Below are 23,152 nucleotides of genomic sequence, written 5' to 3' on the forward strand. Positions count from 1 at the left end.
TCTGGCTTGCCGTTCTTGGAGCCTGGGCGGAAGGACAGAGTAAAGCAGAAGCAGGTGAAGAACAGGGCCCACCTGGCCTGGCGGGCGTTCAACCGCTTCGCGGACTTCAGGTATTGTAGGTTCTTATGGTCCGTGAACACCACAAACGGTACTTGGGAGCCCTCGAGCCAGTGCCGCCACTCCTCCAACGCGGTCTTGACCGCCAGCAGTTCCCGATCTCCCACGTTGTAGTGGCTCTCTGCCGGGGTCAGCTTCCTAGACAGGAACGCGCACAGGTGTTTCCGACCGTCTCTGGCACTCCTCTTAGACAAGACTGCTCTGATTCCTGAATTAGATGCATCCTCCTCCACCATAATCTGGTTATCTGGGTCCGGAACAATTAGAATGGGCGCAGCAGTGAAACTTGCCTTTAGTCTGCTGAAGGCCTCCTGGCAGGTCCCGGACCACGAGAACGTGGTGTGTGGCGAGGTGAGCGCATGCAGAGGGGGTAGGCCAACGCAGCACCGCGTCGACCTTCCCGGGGTCCATACGTATCTCTCCCTCGGCCAGGACGAAGCCCAGGAAGGACACGGACGCCCGATGGAACTCACACTTGTCCATATTAACGTGCTGCAGCAGACGCCGGAGCACTTCTCTGACCTGTTGAATGTGAGAGGTTAGATCTGCCGAAAAGATGAGAATGTCATCCAGGTATACAAAGACAGATTTTTTCAAAAACTCCTGAAGCACGTCATTAATGAAGTTTTGAAAGACGGCCGGGGTGTTGGTCAGTCCGAAGGGCATCACGAGATACTCGTAATGGCCCGTGGGAGTGTTGAAAGCCGTCTTCCATTCGTCGCCCTCCCGGATCCGCACCAGATGATACGCGCTGCGCAAGTCCAGCTTGGTGAAGATCCGGGCTCCTTGGAGGAGATCAAAGGCTGTATCTATTAGGGGCAAGGGGTACCTGTTCTTGACCGTGATGTCATTCAATCCTCTGTAGTCGATGCAGGGTCGCAAAGTGGAATCCTTTTTAATGAAAAAAAAAAAAAACCCTGCACTGGCTGGTGAGGATGATGGGCGAATGAGTCCGGTTGCCAGGGACTTCTCGATGTACTCCCTCAATGCCTGGTGCTCCGATCCTGTCAAAGAGAACAGTTTCCCTTTGGGGGGTGAGGTACTCGGGAGAAGTTCAATGGCACAGTCATAAGGCTGATGCGGCGGCAGGGATCTTGCTTTTGACTCCGAAAAAACTTCTTTCAAATCATGGTAGCAAGAGGGTACCGTGGCTAATTCGGAGGCGGTGCTAAGCTCAGCAACTTGGATCCCTCCGTCCTCCCCGGCGGCGCAACACTGCTTGTGACAGTCCTCACTCCATGCCCTAATCTGACTTGTGACCCAATCAATGTGTGGGTTGTGTCTTTTGAGCCACGGGGTCCCCAGGATTATATCACTGTTGCTAGAATTGAAAATGTAGAAACTAATGTGCTCCGTGTGCGTGTCCTGAAAGTCCATCCGTATGGTTTGTGTGCGGTGTGTAACGTGGCAGAGGAACTTGCCGTTGGCGGCGTAAGCAGTACGAGGACGCTGTGTGGGGAAGGTTTCCGCCCGTAACGCTTCGACCACCCGAGGATGTATGAGGTTCACATCCGAACCGGAGTCAATGAACGCGGTCACTAAGCACGAGTGAGAGTCTGTACCGACTGTGAGGTGCAAAAGCGATCGCCCCGACTTAGCGCCAGTATACCGCACAATCACCGGCGTTGAGATTCCAAAGTCAGCGGGCGATTACGTGTCCCAGACATCCACAATAGAAACAGCGCCCTTCTTGTTGCCGCCGTAAGCGCTTCTCCGCTGGGCTGCCGAGCCCCCCCACTTGCATGGGTTCCGACGTAGAAGGCAACGTGGGTGACCGGGAAGCGACCGGGCTAAGCCTCTCCGTCTCCTCCTCCCTCAGGCCGTCTATCTGACCCTGCACGGTCAGGCGCTGATCCACCTTGAGGGCCAGTGCGATGAGGGCGTCCAGCAAAGGCGGAAGATCCATGGCAACGAAGTGGCCACGGATCTGTGGGGAAAGTCCCTGGTAGAAGGCGTCATGGAGGGCCTCTTCTTTCCACCGGCTCTCGGCAGCCCGGATCCGGAATTCAATGGCGTAGTCGGACACGCGGCGACGGCCTTGACGAATTGTCATGAGCGAGGACGCCGCCTGGCGTTCCGGAGCTGCGTACTGGAATATCTGGATGACCGCGCAGACGAACCTCGTCCATGAACGGCACATCTCCGAGTTGCGACTCCACTCTGCAGTGGCCCACGCCTCCGCCCTCCCCATCGAACGAAGGCGATACGGGAGCGGTCCGTGGGAAAAGCGGATGCATGCAGTTCAAAATGGAGATCGCACTGTGCCAGGAAGGGCTTGACGTTGCCGGAGTCGCCTGAGAACCGTTCTGGTCGGGAGAGCGGAGTTATGCCGGCACGGGAGGGCTCCGTAACAGGCGGAATGGCCATCGTCGGCGTAGCAGCCACGCTAGCTTGAGAAGCTAGCCACGGTTCCAGCTGGGCACAGAGCTCATGGATACGTTGATTAGTAACCTGGAGAGCAGCCTCCTGCTCGACCAGGCTATTGCCCTGGACTTGCAGCGAATGGCGGATGGCTTCAGAGTCGGCGGGGGTCCATGTTATGGCCAGATCGTTCTGTCACGAACGGGGCACGAGGGTGGACCCAAATACACGACTCCAGAGATAAGCAGACAGTAGAGAGGAAACCTTTATTCGGTCCAAGGTCAGGGATCAGGCAGGCAGTCCAAACAAGGCAGAAGTAATCGTGCGGCAGGCTCAAGAGCGGGGTCAAGGGACAGGCGTCGGTCGGTACACATAGAGCAGAAGTCAGGCGAACGGGAGTGCGGGAACGAAGCAACAAGGATGACGATATGGCGAAGGACAAGTCGTCCCCCAAGTCCTATATATACTGGGAGGCATTAGCTGGAACAAGGTGCAGGTGTGCTCTGACTAATTGGCTGGCCACGCCCAGTCTGGGCAGGAAGCCAGGAGCATGACACTCTGTCAGTCATGCATGTCATTCTACTGACTTATGACAACTTCCTTATCTAAACATGACCCGAGGTAAGTTCAAAGGTAAAAGTGATTTTCACCCCCTGGTTTCTTTCAGTTCTTTTCAGTCCGTTGTTGAGGTCATTGTTTGTTCATGTCGGTTTCCTTGCCCATGCCCATGCCAATGTCCCTGTGCTGTCAAAGTTGTCAGTCCTTGTTTGTTTCAAGTTAAATGTTTTCTTTATTACTTTGGAAATTGGTGACTTTGTTGAGTTTACCTTTTTTTTTTTTTTTTTTTAAATAAAATATTTTTTTGAGATTCCTGGATTCCTGCATTGCCTCCCTGCTTCCCTGCATTGGGTCCCTTTGCCTTGCCTTCCTAATGTTCTCAAAGCCAAACCTTGACACTGTGCTTATTATTATGCAATTATCTGTAATAATGTCATGCATGTCCTGACTTTATGTATTGGCCTCCTCTTTCTACACATATTACTTTGTGTTTCACTTTCACAGTGACATGTGGCAGAAGGCTGACACCCAGCACCCCAATAAACTTTGCTCGCATTCCCACGAGAAGATAAGGTCAGACTTCACAGACATTGACGCTATTGATTCAGCGTCCATAGCCTGTTGGGGCAGTCAGACATTTGTTTTGGCACTGCGGCGCAAAGTGGATAACTAACCAGAAAATCACAGGAAACACAGGACTGCCGTGGCTGGCATTGGAACACAACATTAAGTAGTAGCCACCACCAACGACCTCCACAGACCCTCACCCACAAAGGTGTCTCCTGCTAATGCAGAGGAAAAACATTTTGTCAGCCAAGCTGGGACAATAAGGAGTTGATGGCTACACCCACAGCCGACGCAAGGGCACTGCAGGTGTGCACCATTAACCATAAATCTGATGGACGACACTGGAATATAATACACTGACATTACATGAACACTAATGACTGGCTTGATGAAAACTTGAAAGTCTGATGTTGAACCTGTTGTCAACTGCACCAAGTGGAAAAAAAACCCACACTGCACCAGATGGAAAAAAACACACAAATGTCATTACAAATAACACTTGAAACATTTGTTGCGGGAATTAGAAATGAGCAGTGGACTAAACTATCCTCGTGGCAAAATGGTCTCATCATCTGAAATCCAATAAATGATACTGTATGTGGCCACTCGTTTAAACCACTAATTAATCCGAACATGAAAATCAACGGTTAGGGAGTTGGGGTCTGGCCTCCTGTTTGCTTTCGTAAGGTCATGAGAAAAGAAAGACAAAAGAGGTGAACCCCATCATCCCTCCTTTTTTTTTGTCTCTTGTTGGCCATAAAAAGGCTGGGGCCATGCTTCGTGGTGGCTTGTCTGCGATTTCTCTCCTGGACGCCTGGCTGTGGCCGCTCGCCCCGGGCTCACTCGTCCAGCTGTCTTGTTCGACGAACTGGTCCAGCCAAAAGATCCCACCTCACCCTGAGGTGACGCAGACCTGTGGAAGACCAGGCCTCCACTGCGAAGTATCCTGCACCAACCTAAAGCTCCCCCTAATGGGATTCGAGCACCGTGGATAAGGACGGAAGCGGACACTACACATCTGCTCCCAACTTCTGGTGAGCCCCTGTACTCTGGCCGAACCCTGGAAACTTAAAAATTAAATCGATCATGTCCATCACTTGTAAGTCCAACTTTGCAGCCTCTTAAAAGTATCAATTGGTGCATTTTTGTCTCAGCTATGCACATGGCCATTCCATGCACATTGACACAACACACACAGTTTCCACCCAGTGTTTGTCTGTCCTTGTTTGTTTTTCTTGTTGTCTTGCATTGCTCCTTTATCTTGTAGATCCCATTAAAATTTCTAAAAAAATTCACTTAATCAATTTCTTTGTTTTAGAGTTTGGGGAAAAAAAAGACTTTGCTTGTTGAGACCTAGTATTTCATTCATAAAGTGTAGCAGCCTTCACGGGTTTTGAGAATGATCAATAAAAAGGTTTCTCATCATTTTCCCGAAATGTTATACATATATAAAGTTATGAGGTGCCTCTGTGGGGTCAAAAAGTACACTTATAATGCTCCAATTCAGAATTGGGATAAACCAGAAGTGATGCAGGTGTCACTCCTGTCTCATCATTCCATTCTAAATTATTTATATTTTCATCCAAACTGTACACGCTACAACACTGTGGTTAGTAAAGTGGCCAAAGTAAGTCTTCGTTTCAACTAGACTTATAAAAACCAGTTGGTTTGGTGACTGTAACCTTTCCCTGGTGAGACCAGAACACAGGTGAAAAGAGTGGGTCACAAAAATAGCAGACGATTGCTTTGATTTAGGTTTTATATTATTGTTACATGATAAAAAGGTTAACATTTGGTGAGCCTAACCCATACAATTATGGACGATGAGAGAGAAGGAAGAGTTGAAGAGTCAAGAGTGAAGGACCAGGAAGTGGAAATGATTACTAAAGGGGAAGTCAGAAAGGCATTACAAAGGATGAAAAATGGGAAGGCAGTTGGTCCTGATGACATACCGGTAGAGCTATGGAAGCAATTTGGTGAGATGGCTGTGGAGTTTTTGACCAACTTATTCAACAGAATACTAGCGGGCCAAAAGATGCCTGAAGAATGGAGGAAAAGTGTTCTAGTTCCCGTTTTTAAGAACAAAGGGGATGTTCAGAGCTGTGGGAACTATAGAGGAATAAAGTTGATGAGCCACACAATGAAGTGATCGGAAAGAGTAGTGGAGGCTAGACACAGGACGGAAGTAAGTATCTGCGAGCAACAGTATGGTTTCATGCCTAGAAAGAGTACCACAGATGCATTATTTGCCTTGAGGATGCTCGTGGAAAAGTACAGAGAAGGTCAGAAGGAGCTACATTGCGTCTTTGTGGATCTAGAGAAAGCCTATGACAGAGTACCAAGAGAGGAACTGTGGTACTGCATGCGTAAGTCTGGTGTGGCAGAGAAGTATGTTAAAATAGTACAGGACATGTATGATGGCAGCAGAACAATGGTGAGGTGTGCCTTAGGTGTGACAGAGGAATTTAAGGTGGAGGTGGGACTGCATCAGGGATCAGCTCTGAGCCCCTTCCTGTTTGCAGTGGTAATGGATAGGCTGACAGATGAGGTTAGACTGGAATCCCCTTGGACCATGATGTTCGCAGATGATATTGTCATATGCAGTGAAAGCAGGGAGCATGCAGAGGAACAATTGGAAAGATGGAGACATGCACTGGAAAGGAGAGGAATGAAGATTAGCCGAAGTAAAACAGAATATATGTGCGTGAATGAGAAAAGTAGAGGGGGAAGAGTGAGGCTACAAGGAGAAGAGATAGCGAGGGTGGATGACTTCAAATACTTGGGGTCAACAATACAGAGCAATAGAGAGTGTGGTCAGGAAGTGAAGAAACGGGTCCAAGCAGGTTGGAACAGCTGGCGAAAGGTGTCTGGTGTGTTATGTGACAAGAGTGTCTGCTAGGATGAAGGGCAAAGTTTACAAAACAGTGGTGAGGCCGGCCATGATGTACGGATTAGAGACAGTGGCACTGAAGAAACAACAGGAATCTGGTAGAAGGATGCTGAGGATGGAGCTCCCAGGCAAAAGAGCGAGAGGAAGACCAAAGAGAAGGTTTATGGATGTGGTGAGGGAAGACATGAGGGCAGTTGGGGTTAGAGAGGAAGATGCAGGAGATAGGCTAAGATGGCAAAAGATGACACGCTGTGGCGACCCCTAACGGGACAAGCCGAAAGGAAAAGAAGAAGTCGTACAACCTGAAATATTGCCATTCAGTCTACTTTGAATTTTATTCACCACAGAAAATATGTCATGGTGTGTTTTACCATATGTAATTATGTATTTGTTGTAGCGTATTGCTAAGTCTTATCCATCCATCCATACATTTACTTCTGCTTCTATGAGGTGACGTTGCAGGGGCAGTAACTTTAGCAGGGAAGCCCAGACTTCCCTTTCCAGAGCCAGTTCCTCCAGTTCTTGTGAGGGGATTATGAGGCATTCCCAAGCAAACTGAGAGACAGAGTCTCTCCAGTGTGTCCTGGGGTGTCCCCAGGGTCTCCTCCCAGTGGACATACAACACCTCACCAGGGAGGTTTCCGGAAAGCAACAGAATCAGACAATCCAGCCTCCTCATCTGGCTTTTCTCAATGCGGAGGTGCAGTGGTTCTTCTATGAGCTCCTCTTAGATGACCGAGCTTCTCATCCTATCTCTAAGCAAGAGCCCAGAGATCCTGCGGAGTTCAGCTGATTGTATCTGGGATCTTGTTCTTTCGGTCATGACCCACAGCTCTGCAGCTTTGACCATAGGTGAGGTTAAGAACATAGATTAACTGCTAAATAGAGAGCTTTGCTTTTCGGCTTAGCTCCTTCTTCACTACAATGGACTGATACAAAGTCCGGCCTACTGCAGATGCTGCACAGATCTGCCTGTCAACCGCTGGTTCCATTCTTACCTCACTCGAGAACAAGACCCCAAAAAATTTGATAGTCTCCATTTGGGGAAGGATTTCATTCCTGACCTGGAGAGTGCACTCCACCCATTTCCGACTGAAGACCATGGTCTCAGATTTATTGATGGTGTTTTCATCCCAGCCGCTTCACACTCAGTTGCCAACTGCTTCAGTGAGAGTTGATCACGGCTTGTTGAAGCCAATAGAACCACATCATTTGCAAAATCACAGATGCAACACTAAGGCCACCAAACGAGACTCCCTTTACACCTCGGCTGTGCCTACAAATTCGGTCCATAAAAGTTAGGAACAGGGCAGCCTTGGCGGTGTCCAACCCTCAATGGAAACGAGTGCGATTTACTGCCGGCAATTGGGATCAAAATCTGACACTGGTACAGGGGCCAAACACCTCGTACTAAGTGTGATCTCTATTCATAATAATTTAAGTAAAATCGTCTAACCATCATCCAACCATACCTTTTCTGAATCGCTTATCAATTAATTATAGTAATTCATGACTACATTGTCATTTGCCGTAATAGATAAGCTTGAGCTATACAACCTACAATACTTTTGTTATGATTCGTAAGAGGCCCACTGTAATTACAGTAATGAGTATTTTATAATCCCAGAGGTGGATTTAAGAAATTTACTTTAAACAATGTTAATGTTACCTGCTTTGTTGGTTTTTACAAGGCCTTTGTTCTACTGCTACGTGTATTGTAAAATAAGTATATTGTAGTTACTTCTGCAGTGTAATGTGTACTACTACTAATGTTGAACTACATTAACTTTTTGGGTGCAAAAGGGCCTAAAGAGTGTATATATTAAGTCATACCTTAGTTTCCTTCATCCGTGCTGCACTCTGATCAGAGGTATTGAATAAATTACATGTTATTTCATTAAGAAGCATTGTTTCCTCGACCTGTTGGATAAGCAACGGGAATCATGAAGTTTCAATGAAGAACCTAGAGCAAACAAACTAAAAAGGAAAGTTAAAACTGAAGACACATTATAAAAAAATCATACAAGATAGCAAACAGGTAAGGAGAAAAGGTGAATGTGTGTTTTTGTGGTAGGTGCCATTATTAAAGTAGCTCACGCTGAAAATTTTGAACATTTTGTCATGTCTACATTCAAACCTTTCAAAATCTGTGAATTTTTGAATCACTGAAATGCATATTTAGAACAATATTAATCATTTTCTGCACTGCTGATCCTCACGAGGGATACGGGAGTGCTGGAGCCAATCCTAGCTATCATCAGGCAGGAGGCAGGATACACCCAAAACTGGTTGCAAGCCAATTGCAGTGTACATGGAGGCAGACAACATTCGCACTCACAATCACATTGAGGGCAATTTAGAGTGTCCAATTAATGGATTTTTTTGGGATGTGGGAGGAAACTGGAGTGCCCGGAGAAAACCCATGCAGGCACGGGGAGAACATGCAAATTCCACAAAGGCGGGACCGGGAGTGAACTGTGGTTCTCAGAACTGTTAGGCCAATGCTCTACAGTTGTGCCACCATGCTGCCACCAAATACTAAATATTATACTTAAATCTTAAATAGTAATGTTAAATATCCAGGTATATATAAATGTTAGTTACTGCATTTATCTAAATATACTGTAAATTGTAAATGAACATGTTAAATATACATACATACATACATATATATACAGTAGCGTTCAAAATAAGAGCAGTCCAATGTGACGAACCAGATTAATCTATGTTTTCAGTATTTTTTTGATTGCTACATGTCAGTAGGTGCAGGAGATTCTCAGAAAAGTAACAATAACTAGCATTCATGATACACACTCTTAAGCCTGTGCAATTGGTCAATTTTGTGTAAAGGGTGTGTTAAAAAAATAGCAGAGTGGCATTCAATCAGTGAGGTCATCAATTTTGTGAAAAAGAGGTATGAACCAGGCAGTCCCTATTTAAATGGGAAATCCAGTGGTTTGCATTAAAAATGTATCCAATAGGTCATGTAATATGTACTCTACTTTGACAATGTGATGTAAAATCCTCTCTCATTTAATAGTGTTTTGAGAAGATTTTTATCGACAATTATGAATTTTCAGGGGTACTGCCATTTTCGTGAGTCACATGACCTACGTGCGCGGATGTGACGTGTTCCGTGCCGCAACAAAGGCTCGATTACATGGGACACCATTTAGGCCCAACGCTGATTTCTCAGGTTTATCCTCATCTGATGAAGAAATAGCAGTATCGGTTGATTGGGAAGACAGAGGAATACTTCCATACACAGCCGTGAGCAGCACAGCCGTGAGTGGCTCCTCGGCCGCTCGGTTGATCAGGAAGACGGAGGAATACTTCCATACAGATTTGAACCTGTGGCTGTGAATAATGCCGCCGAACGGCGGAGCCGTGACGTGAGCTCCGCTCAGCTGGGGAGCTCCGCCGCTCTGTATGGAAGTATTCCAGCGTCTTCCCGATCAACCAATACTGCTATTTCTTCATCAGATTAAGATAAATCTGAGAAATCAGCATTGGGCATAATGGCGTCCCATGTAATCGAGCGTTTGTAACGTCACGTAACACGTCACATACGCCCGTGTTGTTCATGTGACTCGTGAAAATGGCAGCACCCCTGAAAATTCATAATTGTCGCTAAAAATCTTCTCAAAACACTATTAAATGAGAGAGGATTTAATATTACATTGTCAAGAAAGAGTACATATTACATGACCTATTTGATATATTGTTAATGCAAACCACTGGATTTCCCCTTTAAGGATGAAGCCAACGCCAGTTGAACATGCATTTCTCCGTGAAAGCCTGAGGAAAATAGGTCATTAAACACATTGTTCAGAAGAACAGCTTACTTTAATTAAAAGATTCATTGGAGAGGGGAAACGTGATAAAGAGGTGCTAAAAAATATCAGCTGTTTAGATGAAACGATCGGGTCCAGGATGATTAAAGAGTCTGGAGTTACCTGGAAGTACTGTGACAGTGAGAAGACGTCTGTGTGAAGGTAATCTATTCACAAGAATCACCCACCTCTCTGTTCAAAAAAAGAACAGAAGAGCCTACAATTTGCCAAGAAACCCATCAACTGGCCAAAGGAAAAAAGGACGAACATTCTGTGGATTGATGAGAGTAAAATTCTTATTTTTGGGGCCAGGGGCCGCAGACAGTTTGTGAGACGACCCCCAAACTCTGAATTCAAGCCACAGTACACAGTAAAGACAGTAAAACATGGTGGTGCAAGCATCATGATATGGGCATCTTTCTCTACTATAGTGTTGGTGCTATTTATCGCATACCAGGGATCATGGATCAGTTTGCATCCCCCAAAATACTCAGAGAGGTCACGTTGCCTTATGGTGAAGAGGACATGCCTTTGAAATGGATGTTTCCACAAGATAATGACCCTAAACACACTAGTAAACACAAAGTCTTGGTTCCAAACCAACAAAGTCAATGTCATGGAGTGGCCAAGTCGAGAACTTGGAGGTTGACATAAAAAAAAAATGCTGTTTCTGAAGCAAAACCAAGAAATTTAAATGAATTGTGGTATGTTGTTAAGGAATCTTGGATTGGAAAAAAAGCTGAAAGGTGCCACAAGTTGGTTGATTCCATGCCACACAGATATGAAGCAGTTATAAAAAAGTGGATTTTTTTAAACACACCCCTTTCAACAAATTCTCAATTACACAGCCTTAAGAGTGTTTATATCATGAACACTGGGTCTTGTTGGTTTTCTGAGAATGTACTGCACCTACTTGTAAGTTTGACATGTCGCACTTAAAAATATTCTGAAAACGTGGATTGATCTGGGTCGTCACATTTTATTGCTATTATTTCGAACACTACTTCTCTCTTTCTCTCTGTCTCTCTCTCTCTTTCTATGTATATCGCCATTCATCCATCCATTTTTTTTTGCCGCTTATCATCACGAGGGTTGCAGGGAGTGCCTTATCCCAGCTGTCAATGCGCAGGCGGGGTACACCCTGAACTGGTTGCTAGCCAATCCCAAGGCACATCGAGTCAAACAGCCACACTCACAATCAAACCTAGGGGGAATTTAGAGTGTCCAAATAATGTTGCATGTTTTTGGGATGTGGGAGGAAACCACAGTGCCCGGAGAAAACCCACTCAGGCATGGGGAGAACATGCAAACTCCACACAGGGAGGGCTGGGGTTGAACCCGGGTCCTCAGAACTGTGAGACCAACGTTTTTCCAGCCGCACCACTGTGCCGCCTGTAGATATAAGTTTTATATTAAAATTTACCTTCAACATTTAGATGTGAAAATTTCCATCTGGCATTAAGTACTTAAATTTAATATTTTTCTAAATGTGGGGAAAAGTGACTCTTGAAAAAGCCTGTTCTTTTAAACACTGTTTAAGGTTTTGGTTATTTTCAGCGTGAATCATTTTCCAAATGGCACCCAAGAGAAAACAGGATAGGGACAATACTTTACAACGTACACACACAAGCACAGTCAAGAGAGATTGAATTTCAATTCACACATGAGGCATTCCATAGTCCAAAGCATACAGTACCTAGAAGAAATGTGTGAATTTCTGTTTTATATTTTGAGAGTGTGTGAATGGCTGGCCGTGGGCTGATATGAGAGTTAAACAAAGCTGTCATGCATATTTGCAATACAGTGTCCTTGCTTGGAAAATAATATAAACAGAAATTCACACAAGTAATTAATAGTTAAACCGTGGCTGTGTTGAGGACCATTCAGTACATTTACTGTACAGGCACAAGTGATTTGGGTTAGTGGCATAGTTCATTCACTCCACTTTTTCACTTTTTTGCAACTCTTCAATCTTTGGCCAAACTGCCTCTGAATGGCTCAGTGGCAGTGATGCTCCTTTTAACTCATTTAGGTGTGGGTGGTCTAAAAGGAAGATGTGGCTTGATATTTATCAACTGGTATAAGGCAAGTGATTAAAGGAATAATTTATAATAATAAAAATAATAATAGTTCTGCACATCTTGTACATGTGGTAAAAATTTGTTTTTGGGTTAAAAAAAAATCATGCAGCCTTGGGTCTTGTAGTTATGGTGGCACTTGAAGATAAAATAAATCAATTCTGTACATGCTTAAAGTATAGTTTAGTTGTATTTAACTTTTAAGGACGCACATTTGCATTTAAAATTGTACATATACATAATTTTCATTTAACTTTTAAGTGAGTCAATTAAGTTTGTTTTTTTTGTTCATGAGCTATTCGCTGCAGTTCCTTTGTTGGTGATTGGGTGTTGCTTTGCTTGCTTCTCTGTCTCTCTGTCTGTCTGTCTGTCTCTCTCTCTCTGTCTCTCTCTCTCTCTGGTTTCATCATCACCTGCATTGAAGCATGCCAGATCCAAGACTCCATTCTAGATTATTAATGTTCACCCGTGGACACAGGCTTGTAACTTTCACACAAGATACGCCAATCTTCACAATATTTCTGACCTCCATGTTCTCCCTTGTCCTCAGTTCTCCTCCTCCATCGTATTGTGACAGAATACTCCTGCCAGCATGGACCCTGCAACTCCAGAAACATTAAGAGAACCACTCCCCCTCCAAGACACCCACATAGGAAGACAGGACAAAGTTCTCTGTAAGATAAGGGATTCATTGAACACGCTCAATGATTAGGAAGAACGGCCCCACGATCAGAACCTTAGTGGTATTCTGTGACATGACTTCTGTGCTCATCACGGATTGTCCATAACGAACACCATGTCCAGACATAAGGGTGTTCACATGTGCACTTGGCACCAGGACGCCCCATGTCGCAGTTTGATGATCGACTTTGTGGTCGTGTCATTGGACTTGTGATCGCATGTCTTGGACACTCTAGTGAAGAGAGTGGTGTGGACCTGTCAAATGATCACCACCTGGTGGTGAGTTGGCTCCAATTGTAGGCGAAGATGTCGGTCTGACGTTGCAGGCCCAAATGTATTGTGAGGGTCTGCTGGGAATGGCTGGAAGATTCCCCTGTCAGAAGGAATTTCAACTCACACCTCCAAAAGAACTGTGCTCATATTCCAGGGGAGGCGGGGGACATTGAGTCCGAGTGGATGATGTTTCGCGTCTCCATTGCGGAGGCAGCTGACCAGAGCTCTGTGGTCATAAGGTGGCTGTCATGGCGACAACCCCCAAAACACGTTGGTGGACACCAACAGTGAGGGATGCTGTCAAGCTAAAGAATGAGTCCTATTGGTATTTTTTGGCCTGTAGCACTCCCGAGGCAGTTGATAAGTACCGGCTGGCCAAGCAGAATGAAGCATCGATGGTCAGTGAGGCAAAAAAACGGGCATGGGAGGAGTTCGGTGAGGCCATGAAGCATGACTTTAAGACGGCTTTGAGGAAATTCTGGTCCACCATCCAGCAACTCAGGAAGGGGAAGCAGTGCACCGTCAAGACCGTGTATAGTGGGGATGGGGCACTACGGACCCCAACTCAAGATGTTGTGAGTTGGTGGACAGAATACTTCGAAGACCTCCTCAATTCCACCAACACGCCTTCCCATGAGGAAGCTGAGTCTGGGTTCGCTGAGTGTTGAGGTCACCAAAGAGGTAAAAAGTTCTTTGGTGGCAGGGCCCCAGGGGTGGATGAGATTTGCGTGGAGTTCCTTAATGTTGTGGGGCTGTACTTGTTGACACGCCTCTGCAACATCGCGTGGACATTGGGGACACTGCCTCTAGATTGGCAGACAGGGGGTGGTGGACCGCAGGGTATGTTCCAACTACAGAGGAATCACACTCCTCAACCTCCCTGGTAAGGTCTATTTAGGGGTGCTGGCAAGTCAAATCTCAGATTCAGGAGGAGCAATGTTGTTTTCGTCCTGTCGACCAGCTCTACACCCTCGGCAGGATCCTCGAGGGTGCATGGAGTTCGCCCAACCAGTCCATATGTGTTTTGTGAACTTGGAGAAGGTGTTCAACCATGTCCCTCAGGGAGTCGTGTGTGTGTGTGGGGTGGGGGTATTCTTTGGGAGTATGGGATACCGAACACCCTGATATGGGTTGTTTGGTCCCTGTGTCAGAGTTTGGTCCAAAGTGATGGCAATAAGTCGGACTTGTTTCTGGTGAGATTCAGACTCCGCCAAGGCTGCCCTTTGTCACCGATTTTGTTTATAACTTTTATGGAGAGAATCTCTAGACGCTGCTGAGGCATAGAGGGTGTCTAGTTTGGTGGCCTCAGCATCGGATCTCTGCTCTTTGCAGATGATGTCGTTCTGTTGGCTTCATTAAGCCGTGATCTCTAACTCTCAGTTGGAGCATTCTGTAGGCATGGTCCTCAGTCGGAAAAGGATGGCGTGCCCTCTCTGGGTCAGGGATGAGAACCTGGCCCAAGTGTAGAAGTTCAAGTATCTTGAGGGATTGTTCACGAGTGAGGGAAGAATGGAACGGGAGCTTGACAGGTGGATTGGTGCAGCCTTTGCAGTGATTCAGACTTTGTATCGGTCCCTTGTGGTGAAGAGGGAGTTAAATCGAAAGGCAAAGCTCTCAATTTACCAGCTGATCTACGTTCTTACCCTCACCTCTGGGAATAAGCTGTGGGTCGTGAGCGAAAGAACAAGATCCCGGATACAAGCGCCCGAAATGACTTTCCTCTGTAGGGTGTCCGGGGTCTCCCTTAGAGATAGGGTGAGAAGTTCAGTCATCCAGGAGGGGCTGAGGGTCGAGCCGCTACTCCTCTGCATTGAGAGGAGCTACGTGAGGTGGCTGGGGCATCTGATCCGGATACCTCCCGGACCCCTCCCTGGTGAGGTGTTCTGGGCATGTCCCACCAGAAAGAGACCCCGGGGACGACCCCGGGCACGCTAGAGAGACTGTCTCTTGGCTGGCCTGGGAACACCTAATCAGGATCCCTCCAGAAGAGCAGGAGTGGCTGGGGATAGGGAAGTCTGGGTATTCTTGCTGACGCTACCTCAATTGCGACCCGACACAGAGAAGCAGTAGAAAATGGATGTATGAACACCCTCACTCGAGAAGTATTCCTCCTTTCTTCCCTAATTCTTCATTTTTCCAGAACTCTGAATTTTGAACTCCTTTTCCACCAAACATTAAGAAAGTCTTTGACCCCCCATTCAAGTCATTCACTTGCTGCCTCTAGAGCTCTAATTCAATGGCTTCTTATTTTATTTATTTCTTATTAGCGCCAAGATTTTTTTCCAGTTTAGCTGCATCGTCACTCTTTGCAATGTTAATTTCTTTCGTCAGATGGTTTCTCGTGCAATCCATGGATCTGTGAGAATGATTGACAGCTCCCTTTTGACCAATCAGTGAGCATCATTTTCTAAACTCCGCCCATGCTATCCACATCCAGGATCTTGTATCCACAAAGAAAGAGAGTGCGTGCTTACTTTAAGCCTCTGAATTGCGAGAGTATAGTCCTGTTTTTATCCGATTCGGAAATATGGTGCTTCGATGTGGCTCGGGAATGTGTAATGGAGACGAGCGCTGGGATGATATCTGGTGGCTTTCCCACCCCAAAGCGTAATTTAGATAAATACAAACGGTGGATTAAGGCTTGTGGCCGACCTCACGACCAGCTGAACGTATCGAAGATAAATCAGCACAAAGCCGTCTGTTCTAAGGTAAATTATTCAATTAGTCGGTGTAACAGCTATAAAGTACAATGATGATGAACATCTCCTGGAATGTGACAAGGGGCTTGCACTCCAAATTGACAAAGACCATCCCGTTTTTTTCACTATCATTCATTATTTATTTCATTATTTTAACCTGTAGTTCATATCCGTCTGACAAAGAATCGTTTTTCTTTTTCCCCTTTCTGTTGGTTGATGAGCTACAATTATGTCACTCATCCGCACTGGTCTGATTTTCGACCCTCTGGGGTTATTCCACTGCTGTGGCAGAGCAGCTTTGCTCACACGGCACGTGAGAAAAGATGTGGATTTTGTGCCCTTGTAGAGTTTTAATCAAACCATGCTGCTTATATTTAGGGAGTTTGTGGTGATGTTTAACTTTTTTAAAATCTCCTAGGAGCAGTTAAATCTGGATGTTTTTCCTTAATCTTGTTGACCTACTCAAGAAGTGTTCATGCTAGCTTGGGGTGGAATGTAAACACCTACGAGAATGAAAGAAGCAAATTCACGCGGAGAGTAAAACGTCTTACAGTTCAAGAACAACGACTCCAAAAGTGGGCTGTAGTGTGTGGTGAGCTGTGTAACGTCCGTTCACCATTTCTTATTGAGCCTCTTATCTCGTCCTGGTTCCAGCAACAGCAAACCTGATGCCGTGTTTGCATGTACTCAACCCCCTCAAACTCTGCACCAGAACCCATCTTTCCTTCCTCATGCTTCACTGGAGCAGCAACTTGGAAAATCCAACAGTTGGTTAACGAGGCTCATAAGACCACCTATATTTCAAGACCGGACTGACTAACAGACTATTCGTGCCTTATTCCGCACAAACGTTTTCATTCAATCCGGCTCACAACTCCAAGGTCACCTGTCAACATGTCATTACCCTCACCATCTAATTAATCTAGCAACACCTCTGGTGGCCCAGCCTTGTCAAAAACACCCCAGAATTTGTCCTAGCCTGGTTTGTCTGTGCCTCAGGCAAGGCTTCTCACCAACCTCCAGCTGGTCTCCTGCACTCCTCACCCATTCCCAACCGCCCCTTGTCCCACATCTCCCTGGAGTACATCACCTGCCCTTATCTGAAGGTAACACAGTCCCACTCACCATTATTGACTAGGTCTCCAAGTAAGTCCATTACATAAACCTCACTGAGCTACTCTCTGCATTTGAAACGGCTAACGGCGATGGAGAAGGGTCAATCATGGATTCAAACTCCACGCAATTTCCATCGACCTTGTATTGGATCAAGGTCCCCAGTTCTCCTTTCTAGTTTAGAAGGAGTTCTATAAACTAGTGGGCTTCCAGATACCATCCACAGTCCAATGGCCAGATGGAGTGGGCAAATCAGTCCCTGGAGTGGCCCGTTTGCTGTGTTACCATACCCAGCCCCACCTCCTGGAGAGCGTGTCTCCCCTGGACATTTCCATGTTGACTGGGAGGGGTATGGTCCGTAGGAATGCTCCTGGATCACCCAAAAACTCACTAATTAAAGACATTTTATGCGCCTAACCCTGGGAAGTCGAGCAGGAAACTAAGAGGCATCTGTTGAGATGGGAGTACTGTCGTGACATGTTCCCTGCAGCTCCTTTGTTGTCTGTCATTCTCTCTCTCTCTCTCTCTCTCTCTCTCTCTCTCTCTCTCTCTCTCTCTCTCTGTCTCTCTCTCTCTCTCTCTCCAGTAAGCAGCACCATCTTGGCCGTGCACCTGTTGTCAGTCAGCATTCATCATCACCTGCGTTTAAGCTTGCCAGATCCAAGGTTCTACTTCCAGAGTATTAACATTTAGCTGTGGTGTAATGGTTTGCAATTTACACCTAAGCTATGCCAGTCCTTGCAATATTTTTGACCTTCATGTTGTTCCTTGTCTTCAATGCCCCTTTTCGTGTTAAATCAAAATTAACATTATCTTTTCATGATGTTTTTAATAAATTCAAGAGCACTTTTGTCAAACTGAGCATCTTAAATTGGATTACAATCAGGAATACACTTATTACGAATTAAACCTTAAACTTTTATTTTTGGATGCACACTAAGGACTACTAAATGACTGTTTTTTAACCTTTTTCATTTTGATACTATTTGGAGAGCCACGGTGGTTCTTGGTGTAGAAAGGTTGAGAGCCACTGTGAAAGCTTTGATTCAGCACCATGTAGCCATCACATTTGCAAATTTATTAATATTATTACACTTGATTTTTTTGGGTCGGCAATGGAGGGAGGAAAATATCTCACCAAGAATTTTCCCTTCTGTTTCCAGTGATTTCCCCGGGCATTGGTGGCCATATGGGCCTCAGTAATCATGTGGATGAGATCCCACTCTTCATGAGTAGGCTCTTGTTGATCCAACACTCTTTTCTGTAGCTCCTCATTACGCCGACGCTCCCGATTTTCCTCAATCAGTTTGCGCTTGGCAAGCCTCTTTCTCTCATCCAACACCACTTGGAGTTTTGGGGGGCAGTGTTGGTGAGGGGAAGAAAAAAAGAGTGGACAGAATAACTCAAGGGGAGGGAAAGAGATTTATTAATTCATTTCAAATAAACAAATCAAGTCAAGTCAATGACTGGCCTATGTGGTCCACTTGGGGGAAGTCTTCAGTAGTTTAACTATTCCACTTATATGTTTAACTAAATTCCAATGCATTCATTTTAGTTGGAAAGTGTGAAAATGTTTGACTCAGATCATATGACGTCTGATTCCTGCTGTGTTGTCTGGTGCATATAATATTAACTGGTTCAAACAATTACTTTTACCCATTGATAACATGTCCTGTCCCTATCTTGCCGTTCGCCTTTTGCAAATTCAGTGCTTTGCAGATTTTTATTCATTTTCATATTACAAGTAATTCCCCATGTCATGGGATTTTTAGTGTATGGTGTAAACGTTGGGGTGGTAAAATCAACACTTCCTTGTCTAAAACATGCTAACTTTTTGAAATTAAGTAAAACACATATTATAAGGAGTAAAATCTACATAGTGTACGGTATTACTGTGCATTAACGTATGATCAAGCATGTAAAGGGTTTTGAACAATATAGAAAGTGTTTATAAGAGAATTGTAGAGGTTACTAGAAGTGGGTGGCAGAGTAATGAGTTTGGGAAGGTTCATCAAGCTTAAAAATATGTATAAATAATTTTTAAAAATTTGTGAGTGGTATTTTGCACAGTCACCTATTGTGGAAATGGTCCGCGACCTAACCTTTGCACTTAAATGAGGTATTGATGTTTAAAAAAAAAAGAAAAACAAGACCTATAACAGAAAAATGTTGTCAAATTAGTGTCGTGACTTACAGTCTGTAGCCATCCCAACTGCAATACACTTCTTGAAACGACAATCCTGGCATTGATTTCTGGTCATTTTGTCAATGACACATTTTCGCTCATATTTACAAGAATAGGTTTGGCAGAGATTTTTCTGAACTGTCCGTCTGAAGAAGCCCTAGACAGGAGATGCAGCCACATATATTCAGAGATTCTTCCAAGTAATCACAAATTAATGTTCCTTCCACAATCAGAGATTTTTGCTCGTTACCTTACAGCCTTCACAGGTAATACAGCGATAATGATAGCCTGTAGCTTTGTCCCCACACACAATACAAAGTTCATCTTTTTCCAGGTAACTTGGTATGTAGCCTGGGGCAGAAAGAAACTTTACATACTATACATATTTATAAAGTTACTCAGTAAGATGTTGTATTACTAATTTTCCATAGGGGCGAAAATACAATATATGCCTGTGAGTATTTTTCTGTCTACATATGTTGTTCTCTTGAACTCTTATGCATAATTAACATGCATATCAACAGATGTTATAGACCCTGTACATCCATGCATCCATTTTCTGAGCTGCTTATCCTCACGAGGGTCATGGGAGTGCTGGAGCAACTTCCAGCTATCATTGGGCAGGAGGCGGTTTACAGCCTGAACTGGTTGCCAGCCAATGGCAGGGCATATAGAGACAAACAACAGTCACATTCACAATCACACCTAGGGGCAATTTAGATTCTCCAAGTAATGCATGTTTTTGGGATGTGGGAGAAAACGGGAGTACCCAGAGAAAACCCACAAAATCACAAGAGAAGATACAAACTCCACATAGGCGAGGCCGCGATTTGTACCTCAGCCCTTTAAACTGTGAGGCCAACACTTTACAGCTGCACCAGTGTGCCGCCCTCTATAGATATTGGATTTAATATAGTTCCAACAAGTCATCATTATATATCCCGGTCTTATGAATTTACATTCAGTGTATGAATGAAATGAGTGAATATTTCATCTCTCTCTTTCTCACTCCTTGTCTGGTATGTCTTCTCTTTTGTCCTACCTGTCAATGCAGAGAGGCCAATTTTTTTTAATCAGTGGGGCCAAACACACAATATGTGAATGGGATGGAGAACCCTTTTTTTTTCAATAAAATCAACTGTTGTTGAATGTTTTTCCACTGAAAGACACACTGAAGTTGTGAAGTTGTCAAAATTAACATCGAATAGATATCTACACTGCCACGTAGACTTAGAGAAGAAGCAGTCTAGGTACAAATCTCACAGAACCCAAAATACAGAAAGTGCGACTGTTGCAATGTGTTTGTCCCAAGTTCCCTTGAGCAAGACATTAACCTCTCGAAATTGGGGACCCAGCACACATCCAATTATACAACTAAGTATGTTGATTCCAATAAATGCATTTCATAGAAAATTCATAAATGTGACTCTGTTAACAACAAGTGAAAACTAATGAACTAAATAAAAATTCACATCATCACATGATCTGCCCAAAATTAGGCTTAATCTTGGTGTCCTCTGATTTGTAGAACACTTTGGGGACATGAGGTAAAGATCAAAATATAGATATATTTTTTAGGGTGCAGGGGGATTGTAGGTGGAAAAAAAGAGCAATTATCTTGCATGAGCCTTCTGTCACCTCTCCATCCAATCAATAATAATCCAATCAATAAGGAATCCCGCTGCATGACGCCAAGATATGGATTTATGGCAAGACTTAAATTGGAAATCCCAGACATCATTGATTCATTGATCAGTCATCTGTAGTTAACAATATTAAAAACAACATTCCAAAAAATATAAATAAAAAAACGGGAAAAAAAATGGTTTTACATGAGGAAACATTTTTACATGAATCATTTCTCCTCGTCACAAAATACAAACGATCATTATCCAGGTATCCTACCTTTCTTGTGTTCTCCTTGTGTCCAGTGCAAGTGTGAGAGGTCTGATTTAATCTCAGGAAAATACTCTGGGCGATGATGGAAATTGCTGAGAGGGATCTCCATGCAACAAAAGTCACTGCTTAAACCAGAAGGGACACCACTATACAAATAATTATAGTGCTGGCTAGATGGCCAAACTGGCTCCAGGCAGGGGAGGTGATGAAGTGGTTGCGATTCACAGTGTCCATATCGTGGTCCTTCACCTGCAAACAGACAGTGTTCTCCACCACTCTGAATTGTGTATTCACCAGCCTCAGATTGAGACATCTCATAAATATCTGGTATGGAGTAATTCATTGTGGAAATCCACAGTAGAGAAGTATCAAAATAGGAATTACAATATCTCAGTATTCTTAAAAAAATGATGGGTTTCCCAGGTTTTAATCAATCAATCAAATTATTCATCAATCAACCAATTAAAATCTGAATCAAAACTAAAAAAAAAAATACAAAAATAGACCAGAAAAATTCCAACCAACCAACTAAACAAAAACAATTGAAGAACCTAAATGTATGAATAGCCAAATACTGAGAAATGACACAGACCACAACAAGGAACTGCCCACCCGCCACAACCCGACTGCATTGGGACGTAGAGATTTATGACGACGTAGAGCCCTAATCTCACACACCACAAATCCTTGATGTGCCAGAGACTTTGGCGATGTCACAGATTAAGACTTTACACATTGCACCTATGGTAAATACCCACTTGCAATATCAAGCAAATAGAACAAGTTTCAAAATGACACATTGATGAAAACCTGTACAAATTCCAAATTCCAATACCATGCATGAAAAAAGATTCCAAATTAGAAATTTATTAAACTCTGGCAATTTTCAAAAACATACGACCTCTATTTCAAGACATGTGAAATTTAAGATGGACGATCATAATACTACTAAGAAGCAAACCTTACTGCAAGGGAAAATGAAATATGTTCATATTATAAAGAAATAAATTAAATACCTGACTGATTATTCGTACTTGAATTAAAAATTGTATGTATAACAATTTAATAACATTAAGGTATAATGGTTTTGGGTGAAAAGTTTAGCAACTTGCAGGTGTTTGACTCAGTGGCCCATTTCTTTCAGATGAACAGTTTATTTTGATAAGATATGTGTCATAAGGTCAAATCAAAACCCTCAGCTGATATTACTACCTAGACTACAGCAAGTTAGCTGAATGAAGAAGAAACAAATAAACTTTCCTTATTTTCTGCTCACAATGTGAGGTCACTACTTTCCACATCCAGTCATGGAAAAACATGATTAACCACACTTGTTTTTTCAACCTTTGTGGCAAAACAAAAAGGACAAATGTTTGGACGAATAAAATGAGGAGAACAAATATGCCTCACAAGAGTTTAAGAGCTGATACTTCACCATTTTCAGTATTTTTCAAGATAATAAGTGAAAATCACTCAGAATACAACCAAGCTTCTTTGTTTCCTTTCGCCTTTTCCTGTTAGGGGGTCGCGCATCTTTTTCCATCTAAGCCTATCTCCTGAATCTTCCTCTATAACACCAACTGCCCTCGTGTCTTCCCTCACAACATCCATCAACCTATCTTTGGTCTTCCTCTCATTCTTTTTCCTGGGAGCTCCATCCTCAGTTTAATAGTGTGATGTTGTTGTGCGAGAATGGGAACAGGATGTGGAACTGCACTTTTATTTGGAAAGGCAGCACATTCTCTCTCGTTCATTCATTTGTGTTCTTTTCAACGTCATTGATGGTATAAGGAATTGTGTTTTTAAAAAATGTTCATTGTAAGGGGGAAAATGTTGATTTGTTGGTGGAAGATCTGAGAAACACTGGAAGTAAGCTGTGTAATCTATTTTGAAGCCAC

The 23,152-nt window shown here is 44.1% G+C and overlaps 1 protein-coding gene across 1 annotated transcript in view; it reads right to left on the reverse strand.

Moving 5' to 3' along the window:
* The window catches only part of thrb (thyroid hormone receptor beta), a 59,946-nt gene extending 38,451 nt beyond the window's left edge, over positions 1-21,495 (reverse strand). The window contains exons 1-4 of the mRNA XM_061846209.1: positions 21,261-21,495; positions 19,606-19,706; positions 19,365-19,512; positions 18,309-18,514 (exon numbers count right to left, since the gene is read on the reverse strand). Of these exons, the coding sequence (XP_061702193.1) occupies positions 18,309-18,514; positions 19,365-19,512; positions 19,606-19,706; positions 21,261-21,363 (558 nt within the window). The 5' untranslated portion in view covers positions 21,364-21,495. The remainder of the gene's footprint in view (positions 1-18,308; positions 18,515-19,364; positions 19,513-19,605; positions 19,707-21,260) is intronic.
* Positions 21,496-23,152: the final 1,657 nt, after the last annotated feature.

The sequence above is a fragment of the Syngnathoides biaculeatus genome, chromosome 1 (assembly GCF_019802595.1).
Source record: "Syngnathoides biaculeatus isolate LvHL_M chromosome 1, ASM1980259v1, whole genome shotgun sequence".
In the NCBI taxonomy this organism is placed as follows: Eukaryota; Metazoa; Chordata; class Actinopteri; order Syngnathiformes; family Syngnathidae; genus Syngnathoides; species Syngnathoides biaculeatus.